The sequence below is a fragment of the Micropterus dolomieu genome, linkage group LG03 (assembly GCF_021292245.1).
Source record: "Micropterus dolomieu isolate WLL.071019.BEF.003 ecotype Adirondacks linkage group LG03, ASM2129224v1, whole genome shotgun sequence".
Lineage (NCBI taxonomy): Eukaryota > Metazoa > Chordata > Actinopteri > Centrarchiformes > Centrarchidae > Micropterus > Micropterus dolomieu.
Window position 1 is genome coordinate 29788946 of NC_060152.1, and position 18550 is coordinate 29807495.

General features: G+C 41.6%; 1 protein-coding gene across 3 annotated transcripts in view; it reads left to right on the top strand.

Moving 5' to 3' along the window:
• LOC123969008 (vacuolar protein sorting-associated protein 13B-like) overlaps window positions 1-18550 on the top strand; it is a 324425-nt gene that overhangs the window by 198255 nt on the left and 107620 nt on the right. For 2 of the 3 annotated variants that reach the window (XM_046046088.1, XM_046046087.1), the window contains exons 32-34: window positions 8158-8361; window positions 12433-12559; window positions 13970-14113. In XM_046046088.1, coding sequence (XP_045902044.1) covers window positions 8158-8361; window positions 12433-12559; window positions 13970-14113 — 475 coding nt within the window. Of the gene's footprint in view, window positions 1-8157; window positions 8362-12432; window positions 12560-13969; window positions 14114-14798; window positions 14936-18550 lie in introns of those variants that run through there. The other variant, XM_046046089.1, reaches the window with a different exon arrangement.

Sequence of the window (18550 nt, forward strand, 5' to 3'; positions counted from 1 at the left end):
ATTAATAATGTCTCACTGTCACACTGTCATTGCTGGGATACTTGAATATAAACGAACGATCATTAAAGCTATGGCAAGAAGCAGCCCCCCCCCCCCCCTTCTGGCCTCCCTCCTTCTTTTGTATCACTTCATTAGGCAATAGTTTAGCCTAAGTGTCTACTTAAAATATTTACCTTGAGGTTACACTGTCAGCATTTGCATTCATCACAGTCTATTAATCTCCTTCCTTTAATTCAACTGCCTTTGTGCTACATTTACAATTGTAGATTTTAAATGTAGTTACAATCTTCTCTTAAAGTCTCTCTCCCATCCCATTTCTCTACCCTTTCTCCACTCTTGCACCCCCTCCCTCCCCAAATCAACAGCATCACTAGTGGAATTAGGTAAGCACAGAAGTTCACTCCCCCCATGTGATTTCTTCAGTTAGCGTGGGGAAAGGGGGAAATCTCCCATATAGAAATGTCACTTTGTATAAATACACTCTGCGGTTTGGATAAATGCAAGATCCGCTTCAGAATTATAAACACTGGCTCTTTAGTCATTTACAGAGGAGGAAGAATTAGCTGGTGTAGGAAGCATGTGTGTCCCAGATTATTGTAATTATTTTATGCTGTTTTTCCTTGCTGACATAAAAGTATTTGGACACTATCTCATGAGAAAGTGGTTGTAGTCCTGTAGTCTTGGGCTGCACCAGGGACATATAAGCTGCTCTCATATTCTCAAAGTCTGACCTGTCTCTCCTCAAAGCTTGTGATTTAGACATAAGTTTTTAATTCCATTATGAGGGAGCTTCCAGCAGCAAGTCTTTGTATTTTGTTTCATTCTGCCTTTTGTTTGCTGAAAGGAAATTTGAATTAGAACAAAATGTTGTTTAAGGTCGAGGCAAACGTCAACGAGAAGGACCTACTGTTTTAGTTATCCGATTACATGTTTGTTCAGCCTGTCTTCTAAACCTGTAGCATACGTTAACCTAATCAAATATGGCCATCATTTCCCTGACTTTGTTTAGGAAAATGTTCATTCTTTATCCGAAGAAGGATAAGGCCTTGATATGTAATCTCGATGCTTTAAACATTTGTCAGAATTCAATAATTGCTGTAAACAATGTGTAATCAACTTCAAAGTGCTCGGCCAAAGACCCTCATTTTCACAGATAAAAATGAGCATCTTCAAAAAATACACACAACGCTCCTTTGTGTACACTAATGTGAACCAGCTTGGCAATACTGAACCGCTTAATCAATATCAAGTGGAAAAAAAACAGTAGTGCTTCATGCTGTTGGATCCATAAAGTGGGCCTAATTTTACAGCTCCATAAAACACCCTCCTTGCCGGAGCATGAATTGAACAATTTATGTGCAGGAGTAAATCACGAGGAATGCTCTGAAAACTGTAACCATCTTGGTTTTAGACTCGCATCATAGAGTGAATGTATATTGCATGTGCTGTACATGCGAGCATTATGTTTTAATGCATATTGTGTTTCTAGCTAGTTTTATTTTGTGTTTATGTGTGCTTCAATGCCTGTTTGTAGTGTATAGTTATGAGTTATAAGATTTGAGAATGATAAGAAGAATATGCACCTCGGGTCAATGTATTTTCTGGCAATCTGGACAGCATGTCTGATAAAACATGTGAAGTGCAGCTGTACAAGTATTGCTCTTGCTGTATCATCAATTATCGTCAATCTACTTGAAACTGCATCAGCTGGAATAAATTGTTTTGGTCCTGGGTGATTCTGACTCCTTTATGTTTCAAAAGAGGTTTGATTCACTTCAGGCTTTGTCAATCAGACCAGTGAACACGCTGGATTCCTTGCCAGAGACCAGGGACAGATCTGGACCTGGAATCTTCTTCCAGCGAAAGGATCATTTTCCTTTAATTAGTGTAAAAGTAGCATTGAGGTATGTGCCTGTTCTACTTTAGCTTGATGAAAATGACTGCATATGAGGGCAAGCCAGATCCTTGGCTGCTCCTGCCATGTTCCCTACTGCAGCCAGTTATGAATAATCTATTCCACGCATGTGTTTAGCGATTAATTAAAGATAAGGCCCCTCAAATTAAAATGGCGGTGGAATTACATCATTGCGAAATTGCTTGGTGGGGACACAAATCTGGTTTCAATCTGAGGTCTGAGGAAGTCAGCGAGGCATTCCCTTCACACCTCTGCATCAGGGACCCACTGCTGAAACTCTGCCTGACATGTTTTATAAAAGCAGCATTATATCCATTTTCAGTGCAGGGAGGAAGCATATCAAATCTGTTACTGCTAACAGAGGAAGAGAGGAAGTGATTTCACAAGCACAGGCCCACTCAATTTTATGGGAAAATGGTAGCTTTGTCTTGCGGTGATACACACACACACACACAAACACAGATAACTTGTAGTAATTCTCAGCAGCAACTTCAAGTGCTTATATTGTAAAGGAAGATCTAAGATGGAATGATGCACGCACACAGACACACAAACCTGTCAGCTATTTTCAGCAGCAGTCACTACAGCTGTTTGTAAATGAGGATCCTTGGTGCCTTTTACAGTAGATCCATTGCAGATGTACCTACTGTATGAAGGAATCCAGTGAGAAATCACTGCCGTTGAAAAGCCAGTGAATTACTGTCCCTGTTACCCAGGAATGTTCCATGCTTAGAGCTACGTACAGTTAAGGCTAAACAGACACGTGTGTGTGTGTGTGTGTGTGTGTGTGTGTACACACAGAAGCAATGGAGATGAGGATGACATCTGTGTGTTTCAATAAATGGCCCTTGCAGTGCTATTAGCAGGGACAAACTACAGAGTACTTCAGACTGAAATCTAAGTTTGGAGTTGTATCAACATTCTCACTGATGTACAGCCAAGTATATGTGATATTATGCAGCTTTAACAATACTTTCTTTTTATAATGTGGTAAGAAATGAGTAAGTGTCCACTATATGAGTGTAGCAAACTGCATGTTTTTACTGTACAATGAATCATGGAGTATGATGAAAGATTAGCAGTTTAATTTGTATAGACACACGTGTGAATTCCACAAAATACACATCAGCCAAAGCCAAATGAAATATCTGTTCAGTCTTCACTCATGGTTTCTTTGCAACATGCAGCTCTGAAGCAAGAAGCAGATTTTGAATTAGTGTATGATGAGCCTATAAATTTCACCGGCCAGACTGACATTTTTAACAGGCCATCATGGCGAGCACATGTTAGCCAGTGTCTTCAGAGCAACGCGTCTAATACCGACTGTGTTCATAACAATATAACTTCTCTGACATGTAAACTGCATGGGAGATAAATGACCCCTGTAATTAAGATATGTTGAAATCAAAGTGCAAATCTGGACTTTTGTTAGACACCATGTCATTGTAAACAGAGGACCTTCTTCGGTAGTGCTTTTTCTCAACTCCTGACTATCATGTACCATTGTCACAGGGTGGTTTAAGCTCTAGCTAAGCCATGCTTTCATTGTATATAGAAGTTATAGTTTCCCCCTAAGATCTTGTGTAAATATGATTATAATTGGTGAAGTATGAGTGTCTTTAAAGTGCAATCAGCCTAATGAATAACAGGCTTCTGTTGGGAGCAGCAGCAGAGATGAGTAATGCTGTTGGGCAGGAAAAGAATAGATTATTGAGTTTTTGTCATGGGAATGTGTTAGTACATCAAAGCCAAGACACAATGCAGGAAAGCGGCAATTGATGTTTATTGCGTGTTGTGCCAGTGAGAAAAAAAAATCAACTTTAGATTGGAATAGTTGTACTTGGCTTAAAACACCCACAAGTACGTGCCTTGTTATTGCCAAGTGTGACAAATTTGGAGCATTGTCGTAGCTTTGTTGTCTTGGATATTTTGTTGTTTTTGTGACTGTGTTTGACTCCTGTTGAAAAAGCTACAGTCATCAAAAATAATTTTCGTAGCTCGGTATAAAAATCCCTGAGTGAGTGGGTCTTATATTCTGCTGACTTGTCATGTTCCACGACATCATTTTCCCCTCTCACTCCCGGGGCTGCTCAGCGTTCTAATTCAGAGCCTTAATTACCATAATTGGTAGATGCAAATTAACAGCAATTGGACTTGACTGGGGTCATAAATCCACAGCTCAGAACTTGCAGAATTTTTGGCAATTCAGAGCGGACCACCGTAGGCAGGGGTGCTTAACTTACTAAGTAATTGCAAGTTTCATGAATCATAATGCTTATGAATTCCCCCTCGGCACACACAGGCCCAGTGGGACTCCGCTTTAAGCCAATGGGAGTCATAGCAAGCAGATTGAGAAGCCACTGTGCAGCTTTGGCTTCTCCACAACAGAAATACCATGGAGGAGCTGCTGGGTGCTAATGATGTTTGGCTAATAACATTTGCAGCCACAGAGAAAGAATATCAAAACCTCAATTGATCACTTTCTTTTTTAGATTTTATGGATCAGTGATACTATTTGTGATGGTCTCACAAAAGCTCATTGCCATTTGGATGTTACTTCTGCATTTGAACAAAGTGGGAGAGACCCCACCATAAAATTAAATGACACATGCACCGTTAGTGTTTCACGTAGCATGTGCTCTTTCAGTTCACATATAAAGTAGTTGGGGTCTGCTCAAAACAAAGAGCAAGGAACAATATAGCACATATGTGTACAAACCTAATTTAGCTTGACTTGGCTGAGTTAAGCCTGAGATCTCAATGAAATATCTACTCAGTACGTATGTTGTACCAGGAGAGCAGAAGCAGAGGGCCCCATCTTTCTTAAACACACACTTATAGGCACATGCACACACACATTTACATACACTCCTGCCTCTGTTGGACGTGTAAGCAGACATGTATTGCATGTGATTGTTGGGGAAATGGAGTGAAAAACAGGTCTGGGGTTGTGGGTTCAGGTTGTGGGTTTCAGAGTGACGAGATCCAGAAGCCAGCGGCGCTTGGTATTACCCTGGTGCTTCCTGCCCCACTGGCCTGGGGATAGGGGGATGGATGGAGCTTGAGAGAGGAAGGTGGGAGGCCATTTAAAGCCAAGGGCCATGATACACCCTGCCCCACAGGATCCCCTCGGCAAGAGGCTTTAACACAGCTCACTGCTCCCACACTCCTACTATCGGGCCCTAAGCCTCAACCAGATCCCACTGTGGTTTGTTTTACAACCTTGAACCATGGTTAGCCTTCAAAACTGTAGCGGGGTAATCAGGCTCTCACAAGATTCCACTTTCACTCTTTTTTTCAACAAGCCCTTTTACTTATTTACCCATTGGCTCTGTTCAGTATGATTTTGTAACTGTGTAACACTATTTAAATATATTTCACTTTATTTTTCTAACATTCCTTCTCCTGTCGTGCAAGTTCTATATTCCTAGTCTGGATGCTATTTCAAAGCTGTGTTCAGCAGCAAATTAAATCCTTCACTGGTTACACCTAATACCTCCATGGCATGCAGCAGCAGTGTGTATCTGCATGAGCTCATTTGCTGTTTATCAGTATATACATGTGCATTAGCTGATGCAGTGTGTGTGTAAATGTTGTGTTATGCATGTGCCCAGAAGGTTCCTCCTCGAATCCTATTACCACATCAGCGCACAGTCCCAAATCTGCTACATGTTAAACACTCAGTCCTCCCGCTCGTCTACTTAATAACACAAATCATGATTGATGTTCTGCCCAGCACATGCATAGACCCAAAGAATGCTAAACAGAGGAACATAACTTGCAATTAATTGCACATTTGTAAATTTGTCTGCGTATCTTCTGTTCAAAGGAATTTGGAACATCATAATTTTTTTCTCAGTGATGAAGTACCAGTGAATCGCTCTCTCCAAGTTCTGCATTCTAGATACATAACGCTGCCATGCCTTCACTATTTTGTCTGCTGTTTCCCACTGGAGGGCTAGAATTGGACAGAGGCTTTGACTTTGAGCCATTATAATGTTGGATGGGAGCCCTCATTTTTCAGCTCTGATGCGAAATCGACCCTGGGCTTTTCGGACTCAAATTGGGTTTAAATTGTGTCAGAAGAGGGAGAAATGTTTTTTAAAATAATAGCCATGAATGCCATGAAACAGAGCGTTCTTACTGCAGAGCTTTTGATCCGTTTTTATAAATAGCAGAATTTTGTCGTAAAAAATAATGTTTCTGTGGTCTTTTCCTGCAATTAAAATAAGGTTGGCTCAAGAACAAGGGCAAAACTAAGTACTTGTGTTTGAGAAAAATTTCTCTCCCGCTCTCTCTCCCCTCTCTGCCTTCCCTCCATCGCCTTCCTCATCTGCAAAAGCATGTCATTTATGACTTGTTATTTTCATTTTGCTCCATATTTTCCACATGGTAGTGGCAGGCAGATGTCTGATAATGGCATGTGAGACCCAGCAGAAGGGTGTGTTCCACCTGCCTCGCTCTGTGTGTTTTTAGTTCGTCCGTGTATGTGGTGGGCAGAGTGAGTGCCGTGCTTTCCCAAGGCATTCTCTGATTCCTCTTGGCCAAGCAGTGTGGTCTTCACATGACCAATCAAATATGTCAAACCTCCAGTGTTTTCCCCCCACATGTACAACAAGAAAATCTGGCTTCAATTATTATTGCACCCCAAGGGGAACTTCCAAAATTCCTCCCCTCCTCATTTGTCAGAAATGAAGCTCTCTCGTTTCCTGCGATTGGCTGAAATATGTCTTTTGATATTAAATCACAGCAGTTTCCACTGGCTGCATGACCAAGACAAATGTTTATCATATTTATTTATGTCATTGGAGATGACCCTGCAGCTCAGCAATGCAGACACTTGGCTGCTGACTCCCATGTAATGTTGATTATGAGTAAGAGAGTCTCCTAAATAAGCTGAAGTTAAGAGATAATTTGGAAAGCTTATGAGGTAACTGTGTTTTGTTTAATGTGAAAAATACAGTTTGGGGCTGGGGAGGGTGATGGAGGTACTGTTACAAAAGCCTTAATGAATCTAGACTGACACATCCCACCCAAATCTTACAGGGCTCTTGGTTTGATTTATATTATACTCTGTTGATAAATGCGGTTCCAAATGTTGATTAAGGATCTGTTTCACTTGTTTGTATGTCAACAAATCCAACTAAATCCAGTTATACACCTCTGATCTCCCATTGCCATTGTTTTTGTACTTGGTGCTTATTGTCATAACATCACGCTCTGGTAGAGGCCTCTTCAATGTGGCTAAGGGAGGGAAACGCTATATGAAAATTGCCATTGACGTTGCCGAAACAAATAAAACTACTCATGCTGCCGCTACATCTGTAGCCATTTTAAGCCCTTATTTATACCATTTAAGCTCTCATTTGAATTCACCAGCACAAATAAACATATCATAACGAACCAAAAGCCCTGATGTCATATGCAGATGTTGAATTTTGATTATTCCTTTTGCCTTGTGAATTCGTCAGGATCTTGTCTCTCAAAGGCAAAATAGATGACATCACTTTTTCTTGGCTCTAATGGGACAGTGTTTGCTCACTTGACTGTAGCAGTTTAACTACAGAGACGACGCTGCCCACTCCTGACATATCTCTACATCTCTTCTACCATATTACAGTTTGTGTATACTGCAGAAGTCCTGTGTTTCTGGAGACAGAAATAGAAAGAGAGAGGCAGAAAGAGCCCCAGTCTCCAGACTACTGTGCCGTCCAGCCAGGAGTTTAAGCAGTTCACTGCCAATGATAAGCTGGCATAAGTCAGAACTTTATAAAAGGCAAATGATTTCACCTGAGGCCTGGCTGTACAAGTAACAGAGGCTTTGATTTAGTCATAAATCAACCTATAAGAAACCTGCTACTAAACCACTGAGTAGGAGTAAGCAGAGGGAAGAAAGAAGTGGGTAGGGCCTGCTGCCAGAACCTCTTTACTGGTTCATAACAGACTACCTGGTCATGTACTTCATTGTAACTGACTATATAAAGTAAACCCAGACCCAATGTGACTCCCACGACAATAAATAAAACCTATTCACGGTTTATACAGTACATTCAGGTTAGTTGGTCACAGACACCTACTTGTTGAATGTGACTTGTGCACTACCTCCTACAATATGTTGTCGATCTGATTAACTTAGTCAAAGATCTAAGTCTAAGCGTAGCCGGGCTTAATAGAATTATTAGCACACTATGTGATTGTTAAAGTGACTCTACCAAATAGCCTTTTTCCTCTCTTCCCTGTAGACGTGCATTGAACCTTGGCATCCTGCGTGACCCAGGTTCAGAGGTGGAGGACCGTCAGTATCAGGTCGACCTTCAGTCCATCAACATTGGAACGGCACAGTGGGAGCAACTCAAGCCAGAGAAGGAGGGGATCAAAGGAGGTGTGTCGGCGGAGAGCGAGCGGAGCTCCCAGAACCCGGCCCTGGAGTGGAACATGGCCAGCAGGTCAGAAGACGCTTCAGTATTCTGTGTGATTAATTCATTCACATGTTCTATAGTTCTATTATTGTGTGAAATCGGTTGGGATCATTGAAAATGTCTTCCACCACAAGCACCTACAGTACACAAGCTGACTGTATACTAACTGCCCAGCACAATACGGCGATGAACCACATATCTCGCTCTCTCTTGACGGCTCAAACCAGGACAGAACCTGCATTAAAAGGGCCATACAGTTTCTTACAATGATCACAGCAAGTATAATTCGCACACCCCTACTCAGGTGCTGTGTGTGTGATCTGCCCCGCCATTTATCTCATCAGTCTTGATGTGGGAGCAGCATGTAGTTAGTGAGTTAGCTCCCTATCATGGAGCCTCTCCATGCACAGTCATAATTACAAACCCTGTCATTTTTTTATAGACTCGGGAGCTAAAACAAGCACGAGTGTAACAGCCTGTTTGGCCCCACATCCTTTTTTTCCACTCATGTTTTGAGAGGGAACGGGCCCAAAAATCACAGAATCACAGGCAACGAGTCCAGATTTGTTCCCTGTCAACTAAAAATAAGCCTCATGGAAGAATGCAGCGCAGAATCAACACAGACCTGATTGAGACTGGGCGCTCTTAGGTCATCAGCGCATAGAGTGAGGCCGGCTGAGATACACACACCTTTCACACACAAGCGCACACACACACAATCATACATACTTATCATGAACACTGATGTTTTCTTTACTGCATGTCTTACACATACACACACACACAGTATGATAGTGTTTGGAGCCCTGCCTGCAAAACACAGACTACTGCTGCTGCTACTGCTGGTGACACTAGTGCTGGGCCCTCAGCTCATAGACCTGCCGTAACAAACAGTTTGTAGTGTTGTGTGTCATCCCCCCTCTCTTTCTACCCTAATTCACTGTCAGCGTCCCACTGTACACTATGTAATTAAAGCAAAAAATGCCTAAATAATATTTGGTTGATTCACTTCTTCCAGATTGAGCTAATATGTCTTTTTTTGGGCAGAGTTAGGCTAATGTCATGTTAAAGTTTTAAGTTTTAAAATAATCTTTTAACTTACGTAAGACACGGGCCAAGTATCAGTATGAGATGATGGCAGCGGTATTAAACAGGTTTGGTTATTTGAAGTTTTTGTTTATATTTGAGAGTGTTTTGCTATATGTTCACTTTTTTGCAAAGTGTTGTTTTCATATTTAATATCAACTTATATTTGAATACAAAGTAAATATTTGAACAGAAAATAAGTCAGTTAAAAGATCCTATTGTTCATATTTCATTTCAGTCATGTAGATGTTGCTTTCAGCCAGAGTGACTCAGAATGAGCAAGCAAGTCGAACTTTAGTTTTTGACATTTCAACAAGACAAAGGAGTGGACCTATGAGACGGTCTCTCTAAGAACTAGACCACCCTGATTTCTTTTTACTCTTCCTCTCCCCAGCACTTTTTGACCATCTATCCCAAAATGCTCCTTTGTGTTGACCTCCTTTGACCGTGGCAGCCATGGTCTGTTGTAAAGCAGCTCTTTTAAGTAGTGGATTTGGACCTCAGAGTCTTACCCTACTGAGTCTGATGAGCTCATATGAGGCTCTATCCACATTTTTTCTTTTCTACTCTCATTTTGTCTCTCTGTCGATGAGAACAGGGCTGCTTGGGCCCAGTGCCAAGGCCAGATTGTCTGACAGGGCAATGAGGTGAGATTTTGGGCTCACGCTTTGGGCTCCGAAAGATGCTGAATGCCTTTTGAGTTGACTCAACTTTCTTTAGACATAGTATAGCTGCATGTCTGGATTTCTATTCAGAACTTCATCATAGGATGACCTAACATGTAGCTTAACAGTTATTCTTGTACTCAAAGGATTGGCACACATTATTATACTATACTGAAGGACACTTTAGTTTGACAGCGACTTGTTGCCAGTGCAGTGTCATGTAAGAATCACAAATATTAGCTTCATCTTTGTGCAGTTAGATGTCCTTTATAATTAAGAGTCAAACCAGTAAGTAAGTGTGCTTTGTGTGCTGATGCTGAACATACACAAAGTTGTTGGTGAGGTTTTTGAATTTCACCCCAAATCTCACTTTAAGCTTCCAAACAAATCATTCAAGGCGGCTGTGGTTGCCTCCTTATTCCCCTTTCTCTTTGCCGTGGCAGGGAACAGCACCAGAGGTTCTGGTGGAAAACGGGCTTTGCTATACTGCTGCGTGCTGCACTGTATAACCCAGCCTCAACCACCACCACCACGACCCAGTCATAACTGAGCGTGTGATTTAGAATGTTCCAACACACTGAGGAAAGGGGAGTCAAGTTCACAGCTTTACTTGTCTGCTGCAATCACCCGCAGAAATACACCACCTCGGTTGTAACAAGTTTTGACACACACCACTTCCAAAGTTCACACCTTTCCCTCATTCCCTACATCGATACCCCCCTCTCTCTCTAGCTTTGGACTTGTGGCATGTTCACTCTGCAGTTTTTTGGGTTCAATTCCAGTAGTTGCGGATCTGCAGTGGCCTCAGTTGGCTTCCTGAGGTTTTGCAAGGAAATTCCACCACCATGGATCCACTGACAGGATCTGTCCTCGTCACAGTGTGTAGTTGCCGGCTAGGAAAGACCCTGTGTCATGGAGCTGTGAACTCTCTCCATGTCTCCGCCTGTCAGCCACCCAGTGCAAGCCTCTCTCTTTTTGTCCATGCCATGTATATCTCCACTTACTGTTCACACTGTGTAGCTTTGTATGAAAACAAAGTCATTCTTTCCATCCTTTGTGCTTGGCACCACACCCATTTAGAGGTGCACACACACACAAAGACACACACGGCCTAGTCAGAGGACCCCACATTACTGGTAAACCGAGCCCCACAGCTCCGAGCCTTGCTGGTGAATGATAGCACCTGTCCCGTGCAACGAGACACTCATTGTTTCAATCCCTGTCTGAGGGGAGATTAGCCAACTCCAATTGGCCCCACAGATCATTTCACCTCTGAATTAGGCCTCCCTCAAACTCTCTACGCAACGAAATGTGTCAGAAAATAATCCCTTAAGGGCACTGGTAATGCACATTTGTGTAGCAGAAGTGAATATGATATTGGTTCTGGTTAAGTACTGTACTTTAGGCCACCTAGAAACAGGGCCTTTTATTATCCTGGCCAACTGTAAATATTGGAAGCTGTACTGCTTGATTGTTTTAATAGCAGCAGATGTGGCAATTAACACCACCTTATAAAGCCCACTTGTATATTTGTTTTACTGCTAACAAATGTTCCCACAAATATGACTTGATTGTGGGAATGAACATTAGTGAAATGGGGAGAGTTGATGTGAGAAGGTCTCTATTTGATCTTGTGTAAACAATTAAGGGGTGTTCGCAATTGAGACTTGTCAAATAACGTCTCACTCTGTCTCTGTAACCATATTCAAGCTTCCAGCTAAAATGTGTTAGACCAGAAATTTAAAAAAGCTCACTTATAAGAATATTTCACAGGTTCGGCCGGCGAGAGCAAAAAGTCTCAGTTTAGCTTTTCATCCTACTGGTTTGAATTTAAAAAGCCAGCATAAGTTTGAAATGTATGTCTGGCTGTCAGCTAAGTGCAAAACAAAAGCTCAGTTTTGAACATTTTGTGGTTTTGACTGTGTTGTGTTGACTTGTCATTCCTAGGCAGATGGGAAAGTCTTACACATAAGTGGTAACTGTAACACGTTATTAGTAAATAAAGGTTGGGGGGATTTCAGTGAATAAGTGGTCCCTTATGGTAGCTGTCACTTATATATACTTTTGACTTAAATAATTCAGTAATTAAAACTTTTCAAATTATAATATCCATTGCACTGCTGTAAGGTAACAACACAAACAGGATTTGGATCTACATAGTGTAGATAAATGCCATGTGAAAGTATTTATCTCTATCTGAAGAACCTCGATTACAATAAAGATCTCCAAATTTCATCCCGTAGTTTGTTTCAGTTTTTGAGAGAATACCAACAGCAACATACAATTTATGGAACCTATCTGAAGAAGTGTCTGCTAACAGTTTGATCTTGTATGTATCTCTGTTTAGTATCAGGAGGCACCAGGAGCGCCGGGCCATTTTGACGCCAATCCTGACTGACTTTTCTGTTCGGGTGACCGCTGCCCCAGCCATCATCTTCAGCAAGAATCTACCTCCTGACTGTGGACAGGCAGAAGTCAGTATTTTTTTTTTATAAGATTCAAAACGGTTAAAAGTAAAAGTCCAAAAAATGGCAGCAAGATTAATGTCTGATAATTAACGATAAAGGTTTCTGAGGATGTAGGGTTTGGCTTAAAGAAGGATTTTGTAAGAAATTTACGGTCAGTCAGTGGTTGCATATTTTTCTTCATCTACTTTGTAGAAGTTTGTTCCCTTCATACACTGACATCTTTTGCCCTTTGACCATGACCTGTTATAACCATGATTGTAACCATTACTCTCACAATCCATTGTCCATATGAAAATAGACATTGATTATGTGAGATGTCAGAAGTATTTACGTTTTGCCTCTTAACATACAGTAACTTACTCATTAGGAATCCCTCAGCCAGTCCGCCATGTAATGGAGGCTTTTGACCCACAGAGTTCAAACCTTTCTGCTTATACAGCTGATGTTTTCTGGCACAGCTCTCTGAGACTTCCTGCTTCTTTGATGCCTCGTCCGTCCACTCTAACGTGCCCCTTGACAATGCGTAACAGCTAATCCATAGTTTGCACTGACACACACCCACACGCGCTCGCACACACACACTCTCACACACACACACACACACAATGTGATTTGTATAACTCCCTGAGATAGGGAAACTCAGAGCCAGTACACAACACAAACAGGACTTGGAACTACATAGTGTAGATAAATTACATTAATTTCTATAATAAAATTCATGTTCAAACTGCTTTTTATATGCTGACCACACAAATGTGATTATTACATAATTAATGTATTTATTATAATCTACATCTACAATCTACAGCATATTTTGAATTTCCATTCACCCTGAAACATATTCTGTAACTATTATTATAACTTTATATTATGACCATACCTGTTATAATTACTACTACTACAATATAACTTCTATCAAAAAGAATCATAATGATAATACATTTATTATGTTTTATGCATCTAAATGAGAGAAAACTGTGTTATTAATATTATTAGCAATGGATATTTAATACAATTTTAGCAAAGAGTGGGTTTGAATAGATTGTGTTTACAAAGTAGTGGCTAAATAGCATTGTGTAGTTACTGTAGGTCTAGCCCATGTGTGTGTTGTTCAACCCAGAGTGTTAGTGAGTGATATCCTGTTAGACATAGCCTCCAGGCTGAGGTTTGAACTGCTGGCTGTGGGTGGGACCCTGGAGAGGACAGAGGGAAGAGGGGAATAGGGAACAACTGAGCTAAACAGTAAGATAGAGGGGGAGATAGAAAGTAAATATACTAAGAGGATAAAAGTTAAGAAAGAGAGAAACAGTGCATGAGGTCACAATAAATCCTGATGTGTCATTGAATTTCTTTCCTGCTCTCTCCACCCACCTCCCTCTTTTCATTTCCCCCTGTACTATATCCATCTCTCTCTAGGAGGTGGTGGTGTGTGGCCACTCTCTGGAGATAAATGTGACCAGCAGTCTGGATTTCTACCTTAGCGTTGCCCAGGTGCAGCTCCTTCAGCAGCTTCTCAGAGACAACATGGTGGGGATGGACGCTCCTGAGAAAAGTGCTGAGGTACATACTGTAACAAATGTCAACAAATAAGAGTACAAATGCAAATTAATTAATTTTTCTATTGATCCAGCGTGTATTTCCACTTCTTCGGTCTTTAGTTTGTCCTATGCATAATATAATAAATTCTGGCCCTACAATAGTTAAATTCACATGCTGACACATCACACTTTGACCCTCAGATCACCTCTGTCTTTCTGGTGATTAATCTCTTGTTAATCTTCATGAAGTACAAGAATTTGACATACATCCATCTACAAATCATTGCGTGGGCCAGCTATGCCAGTTTCGCTCAAAAATCCATCATGACAGTCTTCCTGATACAATACCCGTAACTATTGCCCCTGACTGTTTTGGATAAATCTTAACACATTTAAATATTTACTCACTCAGAGCAAAGCAGTTCTCTAATGTGACCTTAGTTTACTGTGTTGTGCTCCGCTGCAGCTTTCAGGGCCCTTTCTATTGTTTACAGGACAGGGAGCTCCCAGGCGCCATTTGCCCTGTCTGACCGCTTAATAAGGCTTTCTAATGGAACACAATATAAAAATATTTACCAGCTGTGGTAAGGATGGGAGTCATAGTGGAGGGGAAGGGGAAGGGGAAGGGGAGAGGGGGGGAGGGTGGAGGGGGGAGGGGATGAAATAAAGTGAGTTGACAGAATGATTTTACTGTTATCTCCTCTTAGGATTCTTTACAGGAGGATGTGTGTACTGACGTGCAGTGACTGTGTCAGATGACTCAGATCCCGTAAAGGCTTCTGTAAAGCCATCTGGTTGGCTTCCAAGAAAAAATATTTAAAATTCATTAAAGGGATTTAAGTACATTGATCAGACTTTGTTTCTCTTACCACTATGGAGGGGCTTGACAGTGCTGTAGTAACTAATAAAGACAATACAAACAGTACCTTGTTTTTCGACTGTTACCTGAAAGCTACCAAACATCGTAAAAAACGACATAGTATGTGGCTTGCTGATTCTTTATTTCTTCATTTATTTAGTTATTTATTCAGTTAGTCCTAAGGAGGTGCCTGCTTTGCATCTGGTTTTGATTTGGGCGATCTCGGAGCCCTCACCCCTGACTTGTAATGATTCATGGTTTGATTCTGTTGAGGGGCAGCTAACGGCTGCAGAGGGTTCATCCAGGTTCAAGGCAGGATGAGAAAGTTCAGCAAGCAGCTATTCTGGGAGGTCCTTTGGCAACGGTTTAAAAATTAGAAAATGTGTTTAAGTTTTTTTTACCATTATTTCTCAAGGCAAAGTAAATCTTTTCCAACTGTTCCAGCAACTACTAGCTTCACATACATGCAGTTCCACAAATACACAACACCTTGCTTTATGGTTTTAGTTTTCTGGTCATTCGCGCTTGTGCAGCTCCAGCCGGAGAAGCTGGGGATTACGGGTATTGCTCAAGGGCACTGTGACAGTAGCTGCTAAGTGTTAGGTTCTTTTCCCTAGCCATGTTTCCCAGGTTTTGCCAGGGACAAGAACGGTCAACTTTTGGTTCAGTAATTCACATCTAACCGCTGTGTTATTGGTGCCTTCAGATGGATTAAGTGAAATTGAAATGACCCATAGGTCCAGAGTGATGTAATATAATGATCATCCATCCACTATTGAGAAATAAAGAATATATGCTTGGGAAAATACCTCTGTTTTCATTTAATATTCGCATTTTGGTCACAGTTGTTGGGAAGTGTTTCACTTTTTCGTTTTATTATACCATATTCATTTCAGGTGCATTATACCATGTTCTTTACTCATAGGGTTTTATTGTAGTGCCATTATGGAGTGTAACAGTATCATTAACACTGAGGTCAGTCCGTGTGTGTCTTCACCTCTGTGCAGCTGCAGAGCATGGAGGTTGGTCTCAATAAATGTGGTCTGGCTTTGACTTTTTGGACATTCTGTAAAACTATTTGTACCTCCATGTATCTCAGTGTCGTAAGTCTTTTGGCGGCCGCATCTGTCCGGCTGCTTGGCCCGGACCCTGCAGAAGGGAGTTTGGTATGACTAAGACATGGTTGGGTCTGGTGTGTTCCGGTCTACAGAAGCTCATTCTACAAGCTGCAGAGCCCTCTAGTGGTGCGTTTAACTACAGCATTGTGTGATTCCATGCTTAGACCTCAGCTCCTGAAGGCTGCTTCTTTTCCCTCACAGTCTCCTCTGCCAGCAGCCCGTCTACCCCCTGCTAACACATTAGACACACCACCATCAAATAGTATCAGTAGTATGTGCACTGACATTGTTTGGAGTATGAATTGGAACAGGTAAAGGCTTTTTATAAAGTTAGAATAGACTAACTGGATAGAATAAAACAGATGCCTGTCCACCCCCTACTAACGTCTTACAAATAATAATCATAAAGTGCAGATGTATTTCCATTGCCAGTTTCCACAATATCAGAATCTGGATTTGGAGCATGTATCTGTCTTTTTTTTATTTTTTTTTTTATTCAAACCCAACTTCCGTGATGATATTTATAGTATTTGACAGTTTTGTTTGTACTTCCTTTATACAACCTGTTCAAAGGATTCAATTAAAAACAGGTCCTGGATCTCAAGCATCTGGTGCAGGGGAATTGTTTTTGTTGTTGTGCTTCAATAAAGAATCTCCGCTCTCACAGTCAGCACTGTCCCCAGCAAGAGTTTAAATTAAACACTGCTCTTTGCTCACTCGTTCTTATTTCCAAATCCTTTCCTCTATATATAATGGGTTTTTTTGTAACTTTTTTTTCCTCCCCTAGACATTTTGAGAACACGCTGTTTGCCTTGAACAGATTCTCCTCAATCCCGGGCACTGATTTCAAACAGTTCCCATCGCCCCTCACAGCTGTGTTTTATTGTCTGGGTTAATGAATTTGTTTTGTAGGGGCTTTTGGGTTCCCTGGCAGTGGTGAGGCGAGCCAGGCGCGTGGGCAGTGTGTGCGAGCCTTGTGTGTGATTTCAGTCATTTTTGGTCACTGAGCTGTGCTTTGAGAAAATCTGTCCACATACTCACATTTATTATAACTCTTCCATGCATACGTACATACAGATGTTGCCCTAGATTGTTATTTTCTTATAATCTGTTACATTCTGTGTCATTATAAATTGTAGCCAGTTGTCCACAGTTTCCATACCGGTTTCCACTTAAATCATGATTGAGATGCAAAGCAAATTCAACATGATTTCTGAGCGTCTCATAAGCAGATTTGTTGCTCTTTAAGTCACTGCATTATTAGGATGTTTATCGCAGCATTAGCTATGGTCCGTCACAGTTTGACTTCATCTCTGTGTTTTTTTTGGTCAATGTTAATGATGATAAAGTGAGGCTGGGTTGATTTCAGGCAGCTTTCAGCAGCAGGAGGTCCCACAGTCAGGGAGCTATGAATAGATGATAGAGCGGCTTCTAGGACTTATCTCACTGCTCTGTCATCGCCACTGTCACCCAGCAACACAGAAGTGTATAACCTCACACACACACACACACACACACACACACACACACACACACACAAACACACGTGTGCACACACTTGCATACACATGGTCCCCACGTTCTCTGCGTGGTAACTGCCTGCAGCCTTGTGTTTGGGAGCCAGCACTGTAATGCTGCTTTATGACTGAACAGCTGACCTGTGTATGTGTATTTGTATGTGTGTCAGCTCTGCTATGACGTTATTTGTTCTTCATAAACAGCGACAGAGAAGTTAATGACTTCGTGTGAAAGTGTTCAAATCTTTCATCTTCCCAGCAGCATCTAGTTTCAGTCTTTCCTCTCTGTTAACCACCACTACTTCCTCTACACACACCATGCCATTCTCTTCAATGCCTCCTCAATGCCATCCATGCCTTGTAGATTTACAGTGCAACCTCTCATTGTTGGCATCACTGTCTGGCTGTCATGTAGTTGCCACAATGACAAGCTCCCAAAATATTTTAGAAACGCCCCACCAAACTGTAAAGAGCAAGAATAGAGAATATTTTTTTAATTGCGCCCCATGTTAGTCTCTCTCGCTCTCTCACTCTCTCTCTCTCTGACACACACATGCAGAGACAGCCTGGGTCAGCCATGTGCTTGTACCACAGTGTGAGAGGAAAATACCCTCTGGTGCAGGGGAAGTCCCGCTCAGCTTCATCCTCCACCTCATCCTGGGATGATTACACGCATGGGAAACAGGGCTTTAGACTTCTTCCAATACTCATGCGCGCACACGGGCACCCACACACACACACACACACACACACACACACACCTACACACACACACACACACACACACCCCTACACACACACCTACACACACACACACACACACACACACACCCCTACACACACACACACACACACACACTGATGCCAGTGCACTCAAAACACAATAAGGCATTACTCAGATTCAAGACAAGGTATCAGACCTCACAGGAACTGCTGAATTACAATTTTTAGCAAACAAATCGGGA